The 19,445-nt window shown below is 46.5% G+C and overlaps 2 protein-coding genes across 23 annotated transcripts in view; one reads left to right on the forward strand and one right to left on the reverse strand.

Moving 5' to 3' along the window:
• Positions 1-4,670, reverse strand: part of LOC147027883 (protein-lysine 6-oxidase-like) — a 64,848-nt gene extending 60,178 nt beyond the window's left edge. Inside the window, exons 1-3 of one of the 2 annotated variants that reach the window (XM_085877627.1) lie at positions 4,081-4,662; positions 1,557-1,702; positions 1,183-1,291 (exon numbers count right to left, since the gene is read on the reverse strand). In XM_085877627.1, the coding sequence (XP_085733753.1) occupies positions 1,183-1,291; positions 1,557-1,702; positions 4,081-4,517 (692 nt within the window). In that variant the 5' untranslated portion in view covers positions 4,518-4,662. Of the gene's footprint in view, positions 1-1,182; positions 1,292-1,556; positions 1,703-4,080 lie in introns of both variants that reach the window. The other variant, XM_085877625.1, reaches the window with a different exon arrangement.
• The window catches only part of LOC147027882 (sorting nexin-2-like), a 249,288-nt gene that overhangs the window by 89,591 nt on the left and 140,252 nt on the right, over positions 1-19,445 (forward strand). For 14 of the 21 annotated variants that reach the window (XR_015057316.1, XM_085877607.1, XM_085877609.1 and 11 more), the window contains one exon: positions 13,389-13,484. The exons of 2 other annotated variants lie outside the window; for them this stretch is intronic. Coding sequence is in view for 18 of the 19 variants with exons in the window: in XM_085877607.1 (XP_085733733.1) it covers positions 13,389-13,484 (96 nt within the window). In the remaining variant the exon portion in view is untranslated. Of the gene's footprint in view, positions 1-12,938; positions 13,195-13,217; positions 13,262-13,388; positions 13,485-18,789; positions 19,286-19,445 lie in introns of those variants that run through there. 5 more of the 21 variants (XM_085877618.1, XM_085877616.1, XM_085877617.1 and 2 more) reach the window with 5 other exon arrangements.

Raw genomic sequence — 19,445 nt, forward strand, 5'->3', positions numbered from 1 at the left:
CAGACACTGTCCGCGAGGCCCGCGGAGTTGAGGCGCCATCGCCGCTCCGCGTCTCATCACCAGACAGGTAGGCGCGACCCGGTCTCGGCCTCAGGCCCGCCTCATCCTTGAGGGTATTCTTTTCCTTGGTTTTGGGTATGTGTTGTCGGCGCCGTCTGTGAGGTAGAATTGTATAAGTGTTGCCGTGTGCTCGGTAGTCGGTATTAGCTCTGCATTGTGTTTTCGCTTTTACATTTGCTTTTTGTGTAAATTGCATTGTGTCTTTTCTGTGTGCTTTTGGTGGAATTGAATGGGTGCTTCCCGTGTGCCGCGAATAAATGTGCTTTATTGTTGAACTGTTTCCCGCTTCGCTTCGTCATTTCTTTCTTTGAATCCTCATCTTGCTTCACGTAAAGGGTTGGTAGTGGGCTGAATACGCCCGATAATTAATCGAACCGTCGAGGTCGACGAATAACACCGCTCGGTTATTCTGATAGTACGGAACGGGTCGCTTAAGTGGCCCGTGTCCGAAGTCGACCTGCGGCGAGGTGCGATCGCCCGGTCTACCCTCCGCGTGGGTACTTAGGAAGGTCGAATTTGGCGAGCAACCCTATCCCACGCGGGGGCTGATTGGCTCGATCGCGGTGAGACCGAAAGGTCCACCCATGACTGGTTCCCGGCGTTAGTCCGAGAGGGTCACGACTGGATTGTCCGTCCGGTGGGCGACGTGCCGCGGTTCGAGTTACGTGGCCGTCAGCACGCCGGCGGGCGCGAATACCGCAACAATATATATGTATGTATGTATGTATGTATGTATGTATGTATGTATGTATATATTATGAGAGACTTTAACAATTCTTTCAGCTTTTTGAACGTGTGATTAAAATGGTTATCTGGATGATCAACTGGGCAATCTCAGAATTTCTCCAAATTGTGGTCCACAAGTTATCCAAGCAGGGAATCAGAGAGAGAAAGAACAAAAAATAATATAACTAACATTGAACAAAAAACTTAAGCAATCAAGCTGATCAATCCTATTATTTGATGACATCAAAGAAATGCAATGCAACCGTTTTCAGAGCAGCCTTATTCAACATTTGACTTTGGCTCAGAGTCCGAGCTCCACCCTTGAGGCCTAAACCTCGGCTGTGTGTCCCGCTTAAGAAAGCTCCCTTTCATCGTTTGCCATAGGGCACACCTCACCGTGCTAAGCAGTTTTCCTCTGCAGCACAGCGCAAAGAGTATAGGTGGGCACGCTGAATGTAAGTAGACACCTGTATGTAGTACGGATCTGGAACCAAATCTGGTAGGCCTAGCAAGGCGGATGAAAGACATGGCGATATAACTTCATCTGATCTTTGGTGAAGGTTAGCAATATAAATGTCAAAGGATGTACATGATTTCCACACTTTTCCATGAAAAGCGATGTCAAACAACACAGTATAATCACGTATTGCATTGGACAGAGAAGCAATGTTGTAAACATCCATTGTATTCCTTTCCGTGAAGCTGCAACAACACGTGGTATGAGAAAAGTCTATAATGACAATGAGCAGCCGGGGTGCAGCCAGACTCACGTATATGCTGAGATTGTTGCTGGCGTGGTGCAGTCCGCGGCCGGTTAAACACCCTGGAGAAGGGGTTTCTGTAGTACGGATTGTTTTGGATACGTCGCCGATGTGGCACGTACGGTTCATCGGCAGCGCCTTGCGACGACTGGGCACTGTGGGGGAAAGAAATCTGTGGAATTCCTTCAACATCTATTGCACTCCAAAATACACACAAAGAAAAGGTTTTGGACAGGCACCGACCGGGCTAAACCTTCATTTAAATTGGCGAGTCTAGGTGAACCGGTGAGTGGTTCAAAAAGGAGATGAACGAGAAAGTTTCAAAGGTGAAGTTGTACGTTCCTTCACCGGATCCTCGGTTTGTGGTTACAAGATCTTGGCAAAAATGCTACAGTTATAACTATAGTATATGAGAGTTGTGCTCTCAGAAACTACAGTAGTCTGCAGACAATTACTACAGGAAAGGAATATTATTTTTCCCTGGGGAACCATATAATGCGGAAGAAATATTATTGCCTCCACGACTTGTGATCTGAAAGTGCCCCAGATTTGTTTTACGTTCACATGCCCCCAATTTCCCATTTTAAAAACTGCGAGGTCCATTGTTGTCGACTGTAGAGGGAGTGCTCAAAGTTGTCAGCTGCACCTGCTAATAAACGTGAGATCGAAATCAGGGCAACGTCACATTAACAAGGCACCGCTAATGGAAATTAATTTCAAAACAATCAAGCCGTCAACTGATTATAGACCTTCACAGGTAATCCAGGGATGCGCTCCTGCAATCCAGACTCAGGTGTTCTACCTTCCAAACATCACGAGGAACAATGAGCCAACATGCAAGACAACTTCAGAAAAATGATGTCAAAAGTTAAGAGTGGCATTATACAAACTTGCCAGCTAGTTGCTTCAAATCACTTGACTACAGAGAGGATCCGCCAGAATGCAAGCAAACTGTCAAACGAGTTGTAAGAACCGCAGTTCGCGCCGAGTGCGGTTTGGTGGGACCACACAGACACGGCTTTTCACCGCTGCGATGTATGCCTACTCCAAAGGCCGGACGCACATCGGAGCCGAGCCGCTCCGTTTGAAAACAAGTACGTCTATCGGAATCGGACGGTCTGTCCAATTGTCTGTCCAAGCAGGAGATGATCTCTCCTGCTTGGACTTTGGCAACGCGTGACAAATATGCGGATTTGAATCAGACATTCTGATTGCATTCAGATTGGGGAGGTTTGAAATTAGCATAGTGCGGTTTGAGTTGGACATTCAGCATGAAAATCGACACCAGTTGTTGCATTCCTTTCCCTGCAATTTCCTTGTAATGCGTGCTTGTCTGTAGCCGACTCCAAGTGGGAAATAAAAAGGCAAAATCCAAATGACTGTTGTTAAAAAGAACGACTGTTCTCTTGCCAACACAGACTTTATTTTCTCGACATTACTGATCTTGATTCTGTTTGAAACACGGAAGTTGTGGGTAAGACCTCAACTCAACAATACATATATATATATATATATATATATATATATATATATATATATATATATATATATATATATATATATATATATATATATATATATATATATTTCAAATTTTGTGTGTTTCTTTGTGAATGTTTTGTTACTCTTTCAAGACCGAACCGTAGCACCTAGAGGCCCCAAATTTTGAGTGCAGGTAGTTCAGAATCTGGGCAAGGTTTTAAGCTTCCACAAGTTGGCCTTGAAGAGCGTATTGAGGCCACCAAAGGCCGCTATAAAGTGTATGTTGGGATGTACGGTCAGGCAGTGCTCCCGCTGGCCTGCAGGTAACCATCAACAAGCCAGTAAGTCCACAGCTTTTCAGTGTCCAACACGTCCTGAAACCACCGCCGGGAAAAGCTCACCCGGCCGGGCAGCACCAGGAACCCATACATATATGTGCATATGTACATATATATGTATAGTCATAAAACACACACACACACACACACACACACACATTTAAGAAGGTCCATGCAACAGCTTAAATAACTGACAGTCTCCACATCAATGTTGAACTACATCTATGAAACGGTAACAGTAATATTCTACAAAATTCTGAATGTCCCCATTGGTGGTACGCAGAGATTATTGGTTTGTCCAAAGCCAAATGCATGAGTTAATGTGGAGTTTTGACCTGCTTGGATATAGGACTATGGCTTCGTTATCAGGTACAAATCATACTGTAAAATAACCGTGTAATCGTGTGGTGTCTCCATCTCCAGATACGGGTATGGCAAGCGTGGTTCACACCGAGGTACCCACACCGACCATGAGCTGGCTTTCAGCACGTGGAAAAGTAACATTACATCACCATTTGCCTTCCACTGTCTAGTTAGTGAGTTGTTTTCAAAATAATTCACCAGAAGGCAGCACGTGCGGCACTGTCTGCGGTCAACGCAATAAATCTTTTCATCATTATTCACCGTTCAACCGAGTTTGTGATTTCACTCTTGGCTTGCGGTTGTCCTGAAATTATCACAATGATCAACAGGATAAAACATCGTGGACAAACCTGCCGCTGTTGAAGAGCGTCCACTGGTTGAGCACTGGTGAAGAAGGTCTTGGTGCAGGTGCCGCGCTGACCCTGGGTCGAGATCTAGACAGTTCTGAGCTCGGAGAGGCTCGGCTCATCGAAGGCCACCAATAGGTCCCACCTGGAGCCGTTGGAAGTCGCGGGGATAGCGCCGTGGGTACACGGGAAGGTACAACCGTGGGGCTGTATCGAGGTCTTCCCAAATCCTGATGACCTCCGAGCCATAAGGTACTGGACCTACTGCCCGGACTATCCCCTGGGGGTAAATATTGAGGACCCGAGTTCAGAAGACTGTACACCTGTCCGTTGCTTTCCCACTGGATGAGCTGCCGCCAAGTGGAGCTGGAGGTCTGTGAAGCAGTTAGGGAGACCGACAGGGAGAGAAACATAACTCTAAGTACAACCTGGGGCTGCATGGTGGAGGTTTTGCTAATACAGGAGGAGAGGAGAAACAGGAAACACAGAGAGTAAGACCTCCAAAGAAGACTCAGAATATCCCAAGTCGTTCCCTCCCCATGTCCAACTTCCCTTACCCAGTCATTCAGCGTTCCGCCCACCTTCACCCCCACTCCCTCCCCTTCCCCCACTCCACCCCCATCCCATCCCACCCCACGCTACTCCACTGCCCGTGCTTTCCTCCCTCCCATCATTTCCCCTTCCAATCTCGCCAACACAAGCAAGCATCGCCGTCCGCAGTTAAATTCTTGGAGTCAAAGAAACCGATGCGTAATGCGTCCGGCGCTCAAGCTGCAGACAAACAGGAACAGACGGACATTTATAACTCAGGTACTCCAGACAAAGATCATAAAGATTATTGAAAGACCCATTATTCCCATGGCTCCATTCTGATCATACTTGCAAAGTTATACAGCAATTGTTTAATCTGAATGACAGCAGAAAGCAATGATTTCACTTTGGGAAAAAAAATTGTCAAAAGGAATTCCCAATTCAGGAATTCTAGACGACCATTTCAGCAGATCTTCTCTCGGAGAAGATTCATAAAGTCTTCAATGAGGATCGTCGCAGAAGACCAGAAATAGTACGAAGGCATGTTGGTGAACCCTTTCACTTGACCATTCAGGGAATTATTTGATGGTCGACAGGTTCCATAAGGATCTTTGACGGTCGCATTATAGCAGGAGACCTTTGAGTTGGATCAGACTGCGCACTGGATCGATCCCACGGCCAGACACCTCAGAATCGAACACGACGGTTTTGGAATGTACAAGTAGACAGAAAAGAAAGACAGATGGATAGACATGTGGCAGGAATGGACATTGCTATAAACAGGTAAAATAAACCAAAAAGTTCCATGCATTCCTATTGTGCGCATTATTGCGACGGAGGTATGTACGCACACACATGTGTGAGTTTATTCAGTGCTGATGACTTTGACCACCTTATTATTACCCAAGTCATATATATATATACATACACAAGTTTGGATTCATATCTGCAATGGCCACAATTTTTTACTCACTTTGCTTACACAGTTACTTTAACCTACATTTCGGTTACTGTACTTTACAATCACTTCCAATTTTCTTTGTTGTATGTGAGGGTCATCCGAAAGGGTCTGTCACTCCATTTATAGATTTTTGAAGTGAAGGCAACATGGCTTTTAAATGTCTCATGATAATTTATTCACTGATAAGTCTGGTAAATGTCAAGATTCTCACATTATTTGATTTGTTTCAGGAATTAAGATGATCTAGAGGAGGCCTGTGGCTGGCAGGATGGCCGAGACGAGAGGGCTGGACACACTCGCCTCTAAGTTGTGTAGCCTGGGTTTGAATCCAGACCCAGCTATAAACTGTTAGACTCTCACTGTGTCCTTCGCGTTACCCTCACACCTTTTTACCCTCACACCATTTAGACCTCTTTTTTGTTCTTTCTTTTTTAGCTTTAACCTGGAACGTAGTTCTGTAGAGCTTATGGGATGGCGTGTCATCCGTCCATCCACAAATACTTGAAACTTCTTCTCTGAAACTACACGTACAATTTCGATGAAACTTTACCACAACGTTCATCACCGTATATATAGCAAAGTTTGTTCATGGCATTAAAAAATCGGGCCCTGACGGGGTATACCAGGGTTGCCCTTCAAAATAGGTATTTTGTTTCTTTTCAGAAACTATACATGCAATTCTGATGAAACTTGACCACAACCTTCATCACTCGTGATGTACCAAAGTTGTTCACGGCAATAAAATAAAAAAATCCAGAGGTACTCACTTTCTTCTCCATTACATATTTTGTGGGTCATCCATGCCTACCAGTGGTTCCCTGGTTATCTTATCCAGCCGCTAACAGGTAAGCTCCCAGGGGTATTGCCCCTATGTTTGTATACATAGTCGAGGCTCAAGGAAGAGCTAGTATCCGTACCCTGAATGGATCAGGACATAAAAGGACAAGAGGATCAGTTGAGAGAAGGGGGGGGGGGGAAATACCAAAACACACATACATATATACATGGGGAGCATGTGCCACAGCATGTCGCTGTGTCCACTTTCCACCAGTACTTGAGGGGCCTCCGTCTGGTGATCACTCAGGCAGATGCCTGGCCCATCCCCATCTCTTTTAGGGAGAGGACATTTCAGGCACCCACCCAAAGGGACCACCTCAGGTTAACCCGAGGAGACCACTGTCTGGTGGACGACACCTCAGCACCACCCCACCACACACCCCTTTGTGTGTTTTTGCAGAGTGAAGTATTTTTATGGTGGCCGGAGTGCAAATCCTGCCACCAACCTCCTAGGAAAGATAATCCAGTGCAGGAGGATGTCTGCAGACACAGTTGGGAAACACCAACAGCAGAGTTGAAGGCCAAGATGGAGGCAGACAAACATTGGGTGTTGGGAGGACTAAGGGACAGGAGAGGGTGCATATAGGGTGGACAAGATGGATACAGAAGGAAACTCTCAGGAGGGAAAACTGTAAATTTGGAAGGAGGAGGGATTGGGGTGGGGTGTGGGGGTGCAGATAACGAGGGGAAAAAAGATTATGGTTTTGGAATGGGGACGATCTGAGATGGTGGTGAAGAGCTGTCTTGAAGATCTGGAGGGAAAACTATGAGATTGAAGAGAATGTGGAAGTTGGTTCTACAGGCAGGAAAAAAAGAGGAGCAAATGAGTGGAGGTGGCAGTGATTGTGGATTTAGGTAGGTTAACCAGAAAGGAGTTGATGGTGGACCATGTGAGCCCTGCCGAAACCTGGGGTGGGGGAGGGGAGGACGAAGCACGGAAAGAGCAGAAGGTGCAAGACGAGAAAGGTGCAATGATGAGCCCATTGACGGCTTCAGCATGGGGGATTCCAATGCTCTTGAAGGTCTTGGTTTCCACACCATCAAGCTGAGTAAGATGTGAGGCAGGGGAGCCAGCCCAGAGGGGAGAGCAGCACTCCATAAATCTGCGGATGAAGGCCTTGTCGGTGGATAGGAGTTTAGGTGTGCGAAGGAAGGACTTTGTACGATGGAGAATGCACAGTCAGCGGCTGGCTTTGGAAGTCAACTTTTAAATGTGGTTTGCGCAAGAAAGATCATGGCTGATAGTGAGACCCAGGAGTTTGAATGGCTGAACTTCCTCAAGAGGATTGTTTAGCAATGAGATAGGAGGGTTTGTTAGACAGTCCTTTTGGAGAAAGACAGAGTGTGAGAATTGTCAGGATTGAAAGAAATGTTCGAAGTGTTTGACCAGCTTGTGATTTTTTTTTCAAGTTCTGAAAAGAGGGAAGTGACTGCAGCCTGCCTCTCTGAAGGATGGGGGATGTCATGGCACAGGGTGGAGTGATCAGCAAATACGTAGATAAAGGTTTGCTCAGAGTCAGAGAGATCATTGATACAGATCAGGAATAGGACTTGGCCCATGACAACACTGCCTTTGGGAACTCCAGCCTTGACAGGGAGAGGAGATAAAAGGATTCAATTGAGAGCCACACGCTGGCTACAAGAGTGGAGCAAGTCAGTAAGTCATGTGTGGAGTTAGCCTTAGATGCCTCAGGCAGAGTGTTTGGAGAGTAAGACAGGATGCTAGACTGTATCAAAAGCACGATATATGTCCAGAGAGACGACCCTGATCTCATGTCTCATATTAAAGGTCTCCATCCATTGTTGGGAGAGTAGAAGCAGTACGTCCAAGGTGGAGTGACCTGGTCTGAAACCAAATTGGTGATCTGAGATGAGGTTGTTCTAGAAAAAGAAAAGGAAGGATGCCACCAGGTTTTTAGAAGGAGGGAGACAAGTTTGAAAGTTAAATCTTGAGGTTGGACAGGTGTTGTTTTCTGGCCCTCCTGAGAGCGGACACACACCTGTTGTGGATTTTTGGGAATCCACTGATATAGTCTTTGGTCGGATTTTCCTTCCATAAAGAGAAGGCAAGTTTTTTTTTAAGAGCAACTGACTCACCACAGGATTCGGTGTACCATGAGAGGGAAGAAGGGTAGGATAATTGAAGACGAGATGGGATGAATCTGTGGATGAGAGAGAGAGAGATAGAGATAGAGAGATAGAGAGAGAGAGAGAGAGCAGTTTTGTGTGGAAGAATTCCCAGGCTGCGTTAACATCAGGGGCAGCGGATGTGGGACACGAGTCTTGTCGAGAGATGGCTATTTGCAGTCCCTGCCAATCTGATGAATGAACTGCCAGACTTGGCGGTGTTGAGGCAGCTCTCTGAAAATAGTCAGAGAGATGTTGACTTTCACAAGTGTATGATCAGATGATCCGATTAGATCAGAGGAAGAGCAGGAGATATTCGCAGGGAAGTTTGTCATCACCAAGTCCAGAAGAAAGGATTTGCCATTGGGAGAAATCCAGGTTGGAAAGTTCACAGATTGAGTCAGTCCCATGGAGTCAGAGAAGTCCTTTGCTTAAGTGACATGGCTGGTGAGAGAGGTACCAACACCCAGACAAGTTGTATGGTGACAATTGAAAACTCTATAAGGGCATGGTGACATGGTGACAATTTCAACTTTGCTCTTAGATCCTTTAGACCACTTTAGACTTTTAGATCCTTAACACCCCTTTAGGGTCTAAAACTCCTGAAGGATCCTTTCACTGGAGAAAAACTAACGGGACGTTTTTCATCAATTCAGGACCTGCTCATGCTATCAATTCACTGCGTGAATGCAATTGTGCTATCAGGCCTTTCAGCCTCCACGGGCTGTGGCTCATGTGACAACTTTATCACCTAATGAACCCCATCTACCACCACCCTCCTTCATCGAGAGGCGAGTGTCTGTCCCACTTGGGACTATTCATCAGTATTATACCCATGCTTAAATACAAAATGGGGGGATTCTGTAATTGTCTCCATCTGTCTGTCTGTCATGCTGTCTCCTCCAAAACGGTTGTGTCTGAATTCACCAAACTTGGTGCTTATCACTACATGGCAAGAAGGTATGAGAGCAGTTTCATTTTTGGCAGTGCCCCCCTGGTGCCCTGGGGCTGGGTCAAAAGGTAAAATATCAAGAAATGCAGTTACGAGCACATTTTATTATTATTATTATTATTATTATTATTATTATTATTATCTCACCTGGACCTTCGTCAGGTGAGTTTATGTGATCGAGCAGTGTCCGTAGGCGAGTGAGTGAGTGAGTCAGTCAGTGAGTCTGTAAACACTTCAGTCATTATCCCTTGAACCAAACACACGATTTTGATGAAACGGCTACAAGCTTCATATCTGATGCCGAACGAGGGTGTATTGACCGCATCTAAATCTGCGCTCAATCAGGGGGTCTCCCCCTCCCCCCCCAAAAAAAAAATAGGTATTTGCTTTCTTCTCCAAAACGACATACACGATTTTGATGAAACATGACCACAACCTTCACCACCCATGATGTATCAATGTGTATTGGCCGCATCAAAATCTGCGCTCAGTAAGGGGATCTACATGAGTGGGAAGGGGGGGGGGGGGTTGAACCCCCTTCCCCCAAATAGGTATTTGCTCTCTTTTCAGAAACTGCACACAATTTCCATGAAACTTGACCTCAACCTTTATCACCCATAATGTACCAAAGTTTGTTCACAGCATTAAACAAAATCAGCGTCTATGGGGGCCTGCGGGGGGGGGGGGGGTTTGAGTGACTGTTGCTCCTGATCCAGGTAAGCTTCAAGATGCGTGGTCCTATTGGTTCATGAGCGCCAGCCAGAGTGACCACTATATTCGTTATGTCTGTGTGTCTGTCTGTCCAGAGCATAACTCCGTGGACTTTGATCCGATCTTGATGAAACTTGGTTATGTGGTCGATATCAATGTCTAGTTGTGTTTTCCTGGACGAGGACGTGCTACGCCCATTGTGGGCGTAGCCACGCCCAAAATTAGCCATTTTTTAGGGGGTAGTCGGATTAAAAAATCTATCTTCTCCGAGGGAATTGACTGAATGGAATGGGTTCTTCAGTATTTCAATAGCAAAATGAATTAATTATCTAAAACTCCTTGTTGTCCGATTTTTTTTCATTTTCATCCCAAGGTCAAGGGCACAAGGTCAAAAACTTAGAAAATTGCGAATTTTGACATAAAAATCATATGACCGCCCAAATTTGAGAGCTAGGATGATAATATTTTTTTTATGCATAATCTTGAGGTCATTCCCCACCTAAATTCCTGAAACCATTTTGCTCTATCTCGAACACCTTGCCCGTGGCACCTCCTTGAAGTTTGTTTTTACACTGATTTCATAAAGTCTGGATCATCCGAGGAGTGTGAAATACCATATAGCCTATATGATGTTATATTGTTCCTGGAATGTTCCAGAGGAAGTTTTGCACCAAAGGTCATAATCATTGACCTTTGACCTTAAAAGTTCACAAAGGTCAAATATTCAAAGTTGTGGGACTCAAACCGGGTTTTCGACCTTCTTTGACGAACTAACTCCAATAAGCTATGGCACGTATCCTGTTTCCTTATTTTAATATCCACAACATTGTTTTGTGACCTTTAAAGGTTATGCAAAGGTCAAATTTTTTTAAGTTCTTGAACGAAACCAGGTTTTCGACATTTTGCAGTTGTTTATTGAAGGCCACTATAATTAATTATAACTTGGTCAAAAATTATCAAATTGTCTCATCCTTGACTTCTGAAACAATCTACATCGTCAAATACCGCTCGTGAACCATCGTCGTCTTCAGACTTGTTTTTTTCATTTTTATTATCATTTAATCTGGTGTTGGTGTAACGCAGGCCAAATGCCGCCTCCAGCATAAAATTTCCTTGTTATTATTCTTTTTATTGTGAACACCTGATGTGCACCAATGAATGACTTTACCCTGCAAAGGACTTGGACCTCAATGCCTCTTGAGGTCATCTTCAAGATTCTGTCTGCCGAGAACAGATATTGGCCGATGGTTTGGTCAAGAAGCTGCAGTGACTCGACCTCGATTTAAAGCTCATCTCTGCAGGATACAATAAATCGGTCTTCAATAGCATTGTGAAAATGTTCCTGTTTTTCATATTGTGGAGCAGGCATGATGGCCTGAATAGCCTCCACCTGCGTCTGATTTCCTTGCATATTAGCCATTCCTGTCTGTTGTGTTTTTTTGGTGTCTTGCTTCGGAGATCAACGGAAGACTTGCTGAGCTCACCCAAACGTTGAACATGTTAACTTGGTAAATGCATTGTGAAGTTAAGTTCATTCCTTTAGCAAGGCTTCACCAAAATCCATGTAGTGTTGCGTGTCTTAACACCGGGATGGCAGGTTCTCGGTGGGGTCAGGATTCAAACCCAGGTTAGACAGCTTCGAGGTGAGTGTGTGTACCTCTAGGGTCCAGTGGGTCAGGATTCAAACCCAGGGTAGACAGCTTCGAGGTGAGTGTGTGTACCTCTAGGGTCCAGTGGGTCAGGATTCAAACCCAGGGTAGACAGCTTCGAGGTGAGTGTGTGTACCTCTAGGGTCCAGTGGGTCAGGATTCAAACCCAGGGTAGACAGCTTCGAGGTGAGTGTGTGTACCTCTAAGGTCCAGTGGGTCAGGATTCAAACCCAGGTTAGACAGCTTCGAGGTGAGTGTGTGTACCTCTAAGGTCCAGTGGGTCAGGATTCAAACCCAGGGTAGACAGCTTCGAGGTGAGTGTGTGTACCTCTAAGGTCCAGTGGGTCAGGATTCAAACCCAGGTTAGACAGCTTCGAGGTGAGTGTGTGTACCTCTAAGGTCCAGTGGGTCAGGATTCAAACCCAGGGTAGACAGCTTCGAGGTGAGTGTGTGTACCTCTAAGGTCCAGTGGGTCAGGATTCAAACCCAGGTTAGACAGCTTCGAGGTGAGTGTGTGTACCTCTAAGGTCCAGTGGGTCAGGATTCAAACCCAGGTTAGACAGCTTCGAGGTGAGTGTGTGTACCTCTAAGGTCCAGTGGGTCAGGATTCAAACCCAGGGTAGACAGCTTCGAGGTGAGTGTGTGTACCTCTAAGGTCCAGTGGGTCAGGATTCAAACCCAGGGTAGACAGCTTCGAGGTGAGTGTGTGTACCTCTAGGGTCCAGTGGGTCAGGATTCAAACCCAGGTTAGACAGCTTCGAGGTGAGTGTGTGTACCTCTAGGGTCCAGTGGGTCAGGATTCAAACCCAGGTTAGACAGCTTCGAGGTGAGTGTGTGTACCTCCCGGGTCCAGAACATCCTGCTACTCCACACTGGAGAGCAATTTGAGTAGATGTCACAATATATTGGAGGATGAAAACTGCTCAGAGTCGATTTGAAATTATGAATACAAGGACAAGGAATACAAGAAGGAACAGGTGCACAACCACAACAGTGAAGGAGTTATCATGTCCGGTTGTTGTGGACACGAATTGGCTCGCAGGAAACATTGCCATCTGCTGTATGTAAACTGTAATCGCTTAAAAAAAATAACAACATTGTAATTACATCTTCAAAATACCTGGGACCGTTTCAGAGCGACCTGGTTTCGGTGCACACCTGTTCGGACAGCGACCTTGGGAGCGAGTTCGAGACGTTAACGTGATCCTCGGGGTTGCTCTGTGTCGTCTTCGAACTTAATGACGTCATCATTTCCCCCTCCCCATACCATCCCGTTTTATTTCCCTTCGATTCTTTCTCCGTCTCTCTCGGAATCATGAGAGATCTTGTCGTGAACGGGACACTCTGAGGTCTGACACCGAGCGTTCGTCGTCTTACGATAAACGTGTCGTCCGTCGGCTTACGGTCATTTAAAATGTATGTGTGTGACATATGTATATGTATCGCACATTGAACAGGATCGTTTCCGTTATATCTTGTATTCCGGTTTTTAGGATATTGATGATGATGACGAGGACAGTAAATCTGCTGTTCTTGATTCCAGGGAGCGTTGCACGATTCTTCATTGCAGGGAAGAAACGCGTGTCGCGCCCTGTGGAGATGGAATCGGACGGGGAGAAGCTCACTTGTGGGACAGCAGGTGTGGTGGGGTTTCAGGTGTTGTGGTGCGATGGTGGAGCTCATGTGATGGGGGGGTGTGGTGGGGTTGTAAGAGCTCATGTGACATGGGGTGGTGTGATGGGGTTGTAGGAGCTCATGTGACATGGGGTGGTGTGGTGGGGTTGTAGGAGCTCATGTGACATGGGGTGGTGTGGTGGGGTTGTAGGAGCTCATGTGACATGGGGTGGTGTGATGGGGTTGTAGGAGCTCATGTGACATGGGGTGGTGTGATGGGGTTGTAGGAGCTCATGTGACATGGGGTGGTGTGGTGGGGTTGTAGGAGCTCATGTGACATGGGGTGGTGTGGTGGGGTTGTAGGAGCTCATGTGACATGGGGTGGTGTGATGGGGTTGTAGGAGCTCATGTGACATGGGGTGGTGAGATAGGGTTGTAGGAGCTCATGTGACATGGGGTGGGGTGATGGGGTTGCAGGCGCTCATGTGACATGGGGTGGTGTGCTGGGGTTGTAGGAGCGCATGTGACATGGGGTGGCGCGGTGGGGTTGTAGGAGCTCATGTGACATGGGGTGGTGTGGTGGGGTTGTAGGAGCTCATGTGACATGGGGTGGTGTGATGGGGTTGTAGGAGCTCATGTGACATGGGGTGGTGTGATGGGGTTGTAGGAGCTCATGTGACATGGGGTGGTGTGGTGGGGTTGTAGGAGCTCATGTGACATGGGGTGGTGTGGTGGGGTTGTATGAGCTCATGTGACATGGGGTGGTGTGGTGGGGTTGTAGGAGCTCATGTGACATGGGGTGGTGTGATGGGGTTGTAGGAGCTCATGTGACATGGGGTGGTGTGATGGGGTTGTAGGAGCTCATGTGACATGGGGTGGTGTGGTGGGGTTGTAGGAGCTCATGTGACATGGGGTGGTGTGGTGGGGTTGTAGGAGCTCATGTGACATGGGGTGGTGTGGTGGGGTTGTAGGAGCTCATGTGACATGGGGTGGTGTGATGGGGTTGTAGGAGCTCATGTGACATGGGGTGGTGTGGTCAGGTTATAGGAGCTCATGTGATGGGGGGTTATGGGGGAAGTTGCAAAAGCTGGAACATGTCAGAGTGAAGGAGGGACAAGAGGGGGGTTTGGATGAAGGCTTGTAGCAAGGTATTGTGTTTCAACAATAAGATTATGTACACATTTCGGACATGAGGGACTAAAAAATGAAAGTCATTGTATGATTAAGTTTTGCATATCATTTGTTAGCAAAAATCATGGGGATTCAGGATCTATTTGGGCAGAGCTTAATTCTTCCTCTTTCTATTGCTCTGACAGGGTCAAAGTTGGTTATCAATTATTATCTGCATCAATGAACCACTCATATCATTCTAAAATTGGTCTGATGGCTTAGATATGTATTATACACTAATTGGAAACCACATATATGGAGAATATTTGGTTTACCTGATATTTGACCTTGAGCAAAGAGGTCAAGGTCATATGAAATTAACAAATTGATCAGTGTTCATTCAGGTCATAAATATATCTGCACATAAACTTAAACATATAAATGCATGCTGTGATGAACCAAACTAACATCTCAGGATTAAAAGTGCAGATTTCCTAAAAACGTTACGTACTTCCTAACGACCTTTGATGTTCTGTATACTGAACACAAACTGGCCTTTGGTATTGATTTTTATATCATAGGGCCATCTTGGTAAACTTATTCTATGCTTATAAAATCAAGCTTATGGCTACCAGTAATTTTGTCGCAGCTTGGTAAATGCAATTTGGTACGTACTTCCTAACATTTTTGACCCAATCATGGAAGTGAACCTAAAAACTGGTATGAAGTAAAAAAAAAATTTTTTGTATACCTTGTCGAGGATCGTGTGAGAGCGAACACACAACGCACATCAAGGGGGCATGAGACGAGAGGGGTGGGAGTGGGAGGGACAAAACAGGGGGGAACAGACACATAAGGAGATCTGTGGAAGGGAGAGGGATGGGACGGGGAACATGGGGAATAGAAGATGGACGTTACAGGGACTTTCAGGAAGGAAAGCTGGGAATTTGAACGAAGTGGCCTTGGGTGGATTATCGGGGGTAGAAAAGATCGAGGATTTGGATGGGGGATGATAAGAGGTGGTGGTGAACAGCTGTTTTGAAAGCCTGGAGGGAAGAATGGGAAAGAATAGAGTGAGGGAGTTTATTCCAAAGGCGGGAAAAAAGAGGAATGAAAGAGTGAAGGTGAGCAGTGATTCGAGATTTTGGTAGTTTTACCAGAAGGGGGTTGTTGGCGGACCTTGAGCGCCCTGTGGAAATGTGGGGACAAATCTAAGAGAGAGCAGGGGGTGGCCGAGGCTGGAGAGGAGATTGTAGAAGACAGAAAGACCACCGACCAACCTGCGGTGATTGAGTGAGAGGCCCAAAGACTCAGCCTCATTGCGGGAGATGCCGATAATCCGAAATGCCCTGGTTTCTACAGCGTGAAGCCGAGAAAGGTGGGAGGCAGGAGCACCAGCCCAGAGGGGAGAGCAGTACTCCATCAGGCTACGGACAAAAGCTTTGTAAGTGGTCAGGAGCTCAGGTGGGCCGAGGAAGGACTTAGCACGACGGAGGATTCCCAGTCAGCGACTGACTTTGAAGGCGAGGTTTGAAATGTGGCTTTCCCAGGAAAGATCATGGCAGATAGTGAGACCCAGAAGCTTGAAAGAAAAGACTTCTTCCAGAGGATTGTTGAGAAAGTGGATGGGGGCGGGGGGGGGGGTTCTAAACGGTCCTTTCGAAGATACATTGTGAGAGTGTGAGATTTGTCCGGAATGAAAGACATGTTCCACGTGTTGGACCAGTTTGTGATTTTATCCAGATCTGCAGTGAGCAAAGAAGCTGCTGCTTGCCGGTCTGAGGGATGACAGATGGTACGGCAGAGGGTGGAGTCATCAGCAAAGAGATATAGAGGATTTTCCAGAGAGTCAGAGAGATCATTGATGAAAACCAGAAAAAGAACAGGGCCCAGAACGCTACCTTGAGGAACTCCAGCCTGGACAGGAAGAGGGGATGAAAGAACTCCATTTAGGGCCACACGTTGACTGCGACAGGAGAGGAAGTCTGCGAGCCATGAGTGGAGATGGCCTTGGATACCATGGGAAGAGTTTGGTGAGTAGTGCAGGGTGCCAGACCGTGTCAAAAGCATGTGATATGTCCAGGGATACGGCTCGGATTTCATGTCTGTCATTGAGGACCTCCATCCATTGATGGGAGAGCAGAAGCAGCATATCCAGGGTAGAGTGACCTGGTCTGAAACCAAATTGATGATCGGAAATCAAGCCATTGGAGAAGAGGAAGGATTTGATGTCTGAAGCGATGAATGATTCCATAACTTTGCTGATGATTGGGAGAAGGCTGATTGGTCTGTAGTTGCAGGGATCTGTTTTTGCACCTTTTTATGCAGGGCAGTGATGTTTGCAGATTTCCAAGCAGATGGCAGATGACCTTGGGCAAATGAGAGGGTGAATAGAACAGAGAGAGGGTGAGCAAGAGCAGAAGAGCAGGCTTTCAGGACACGTGGGCTGATGCCGTCTGGATCGGTTGCAGAATTTGAGTCGAAGTTTGACATCAAACTCTCCACCTTGTCAGGAGAAATGGACACAGAGTCCAGGGACTGTTTGGTGCGACTGGGTAAGGTGGGTATAGAAAGTGATGGGTTTTTGACACAAGATTTAGCTGCAAACACCGAGTTTAGACATTCAGCCTTTTCACGTGTGGTATCAGCAGTGTGGCCATTTGAGGTAAGGGAGGGGATGGAGGGGGAACATACACCAGAAACAGATTTGATTAAACGCCACCAGGATTTTGAGGAGGGAGAGAGGTTTGAGAGTTCAGACTTGAGATGAGAAAGATGTTGTTTTCTGGCTCTCCTGAGGGTAGATACACACTTGTTCCGAGTTTTATGGAAGGAACTGAGATTGCCCTCAGTTGGGTTTGCTTTCCATGAGGCAAAGGCAAGTTGTTTCAGGACAACTGCCTCGCCACAAGCTTCAGTAAACCAAGGGCGGGAGGAAGGGTAGGACAACTGAAGACTAGAGGGGATAAATCTGTGCATGAGGGAGAGCAAGTTTCTTTGAAAGAATTCCCAGGATGAGTTGATGTTGGAGAAAGTAGTGATAGGAGACCAGTCTACAAGTTTGCTGGCTGCTTGGAGAGCCTGCCATTCAGCTTGAGTGAAATGCCAGACTCGACGGCGGTGAGGTGGTTCTCTGATAACAGCCAGAGAGATGTTCACTTTGACAAGGACGTGGTCAGAAGAACCGATTGGAGCGAAGGAAGAGCAGCAGATATTGTCAGGGAAATTTGTCAAAATTAGATCCAGAAGAGATGGAGAACCATTGATTGAGATCCGGGTCGGGAAGTTGATCGATTGAGTCTGTCCCAATGAGTCGCAGAAAGCTTTTGCTGAGGTGTCATGACAGGTGAGGGAGGTACCCACACCTAGCCAACTGGCGTGATGACAATTGAAGTCACCACATAAGAGGAAGAGAGAGTTTGGATGAGAATATAGAAGATGGTCCATGTTTTCGGATAGTGAGGTGTAGATGGAGTCGTCACTGTTAGGTGGATGGTACAATACACATATAAACATGAGGTGGGAGTGGAGGGGAAGCCGTAGCCAGAGGTATTCCTGGGGGTGTGGGGGAGTGAGGGCAGTGCATGGAGAGTGAGGAATAGAATCTTTGATGAAGAGAGCAACTCCTCCACCAAGACGAGGCTCAGGTCTCTCATACCGGAGGAGGCAGTAACCAGGGAGAGATACTTGGGAGTCAGACACGTCTTGGGGGAGGAAATTTCTGTTCGGCAGATTATGTCTGGTTTGTCAGTGGCAACCTGTATGGAAAGAAAGGTTTGCGCGAAGGCCCCGGATATTTGAGGTCCACACTTTTAATGAAGAAGTAGGGGAGGAGGCTTTGGGTGCAGGGGTGGGGGGGAGGGGAAGGGTAGGACAAGGGACGAGGAGGGGCGGTAAGGAAGGTTGTTGAAAGAGTGTGGGGGATTGCAGAATAGCTAGGGGAGGGGCCGGATGAGGAGGAGAAAAGGCTCTGTGGTGCTGGGGGAGAAGGGGGACAAGAGAGGGGGAAGAAGGCAGTTCAGGATTTGAGGAGGTGGAGTGAAGAGATGGAGGTGAGAGGGCAGTGGTAGAAGGTGAGAGGGCAGTGGTAGAAGGTGAGAGGGCAGTGGTAGAAGGCAGCTTTGTGGATGAGAGGGGTGGCAACTTTGAGAAGGATGAGTGAGGGGGATGAAAGGTGGGACAAAGGTGAGGGGGGAATTTTTGAGAGAGGTGAGAGGGTGGCTTGGAGGGAGAAGAGTGGGATGGTTGCTTTGAGAGTGAGGGGTGAGAGGGGTGAGTTGGCACTGAAGTTGGAAAAAAAGAATGGTTGATGGAAAGCGAACATTCATAGCAAACTGGGGTTTTAAAAAGTTTTAGGTCAGAGATGCGATTTAACACATTTCTTGATGGATGCAATAAAGGCGAATTCAGAGAATGGAGAGAAGAAACGCTGTAACAGTTGGATTTTTTAGGCAAGGTATGAAGGAAAGGTCGAATTGAGAGCAGTCTGTTAAAATAGCAGAAGAGTTGTGCATTATGAAACAGTAGAGTCATATGTGTGAGAGAGGAAGATGAAGCATTATAAGATATCGTTTTTGTTATTATTATGAATGTTTGAGAGAGTTTTCAACAGATTAGGTCATGGCAGTGTTGTAGAAAAAAAAATCGAGGAAGAAGAAGAAGAAGAGGAGGAGGAGGAAGAAGAAGAGGAGATGAAGAAGCAGAATCAGGAGAAAGGTGGCGGTTTTATTTATTTATTTATTTAAACTTAAGATAAGAAATAGAGAGATTAGTTGGGAGAAATGGGGGATGTTAGGAAAGTGGGGAAGATAGAAATTGGAGGTAATGGGGAGAAAAAACAAATAAAACGATCGTACACTGAGGGGAACCGGTAGGC

This window comes from Eptatretus burgeri, chromosome 4 (assembly GCF_056783735.1).
Source record: "Eptatretus burgeri isolate ZD-2024b chromosome 4, Ebu_testis_v1, whole genome shotgun sequence".
NCBI lineage: Eukaryota > Metazoa > Chordata > Myxini > Myxiniformes > Myxinidae > Eptatretus > Eptatretus burgeri.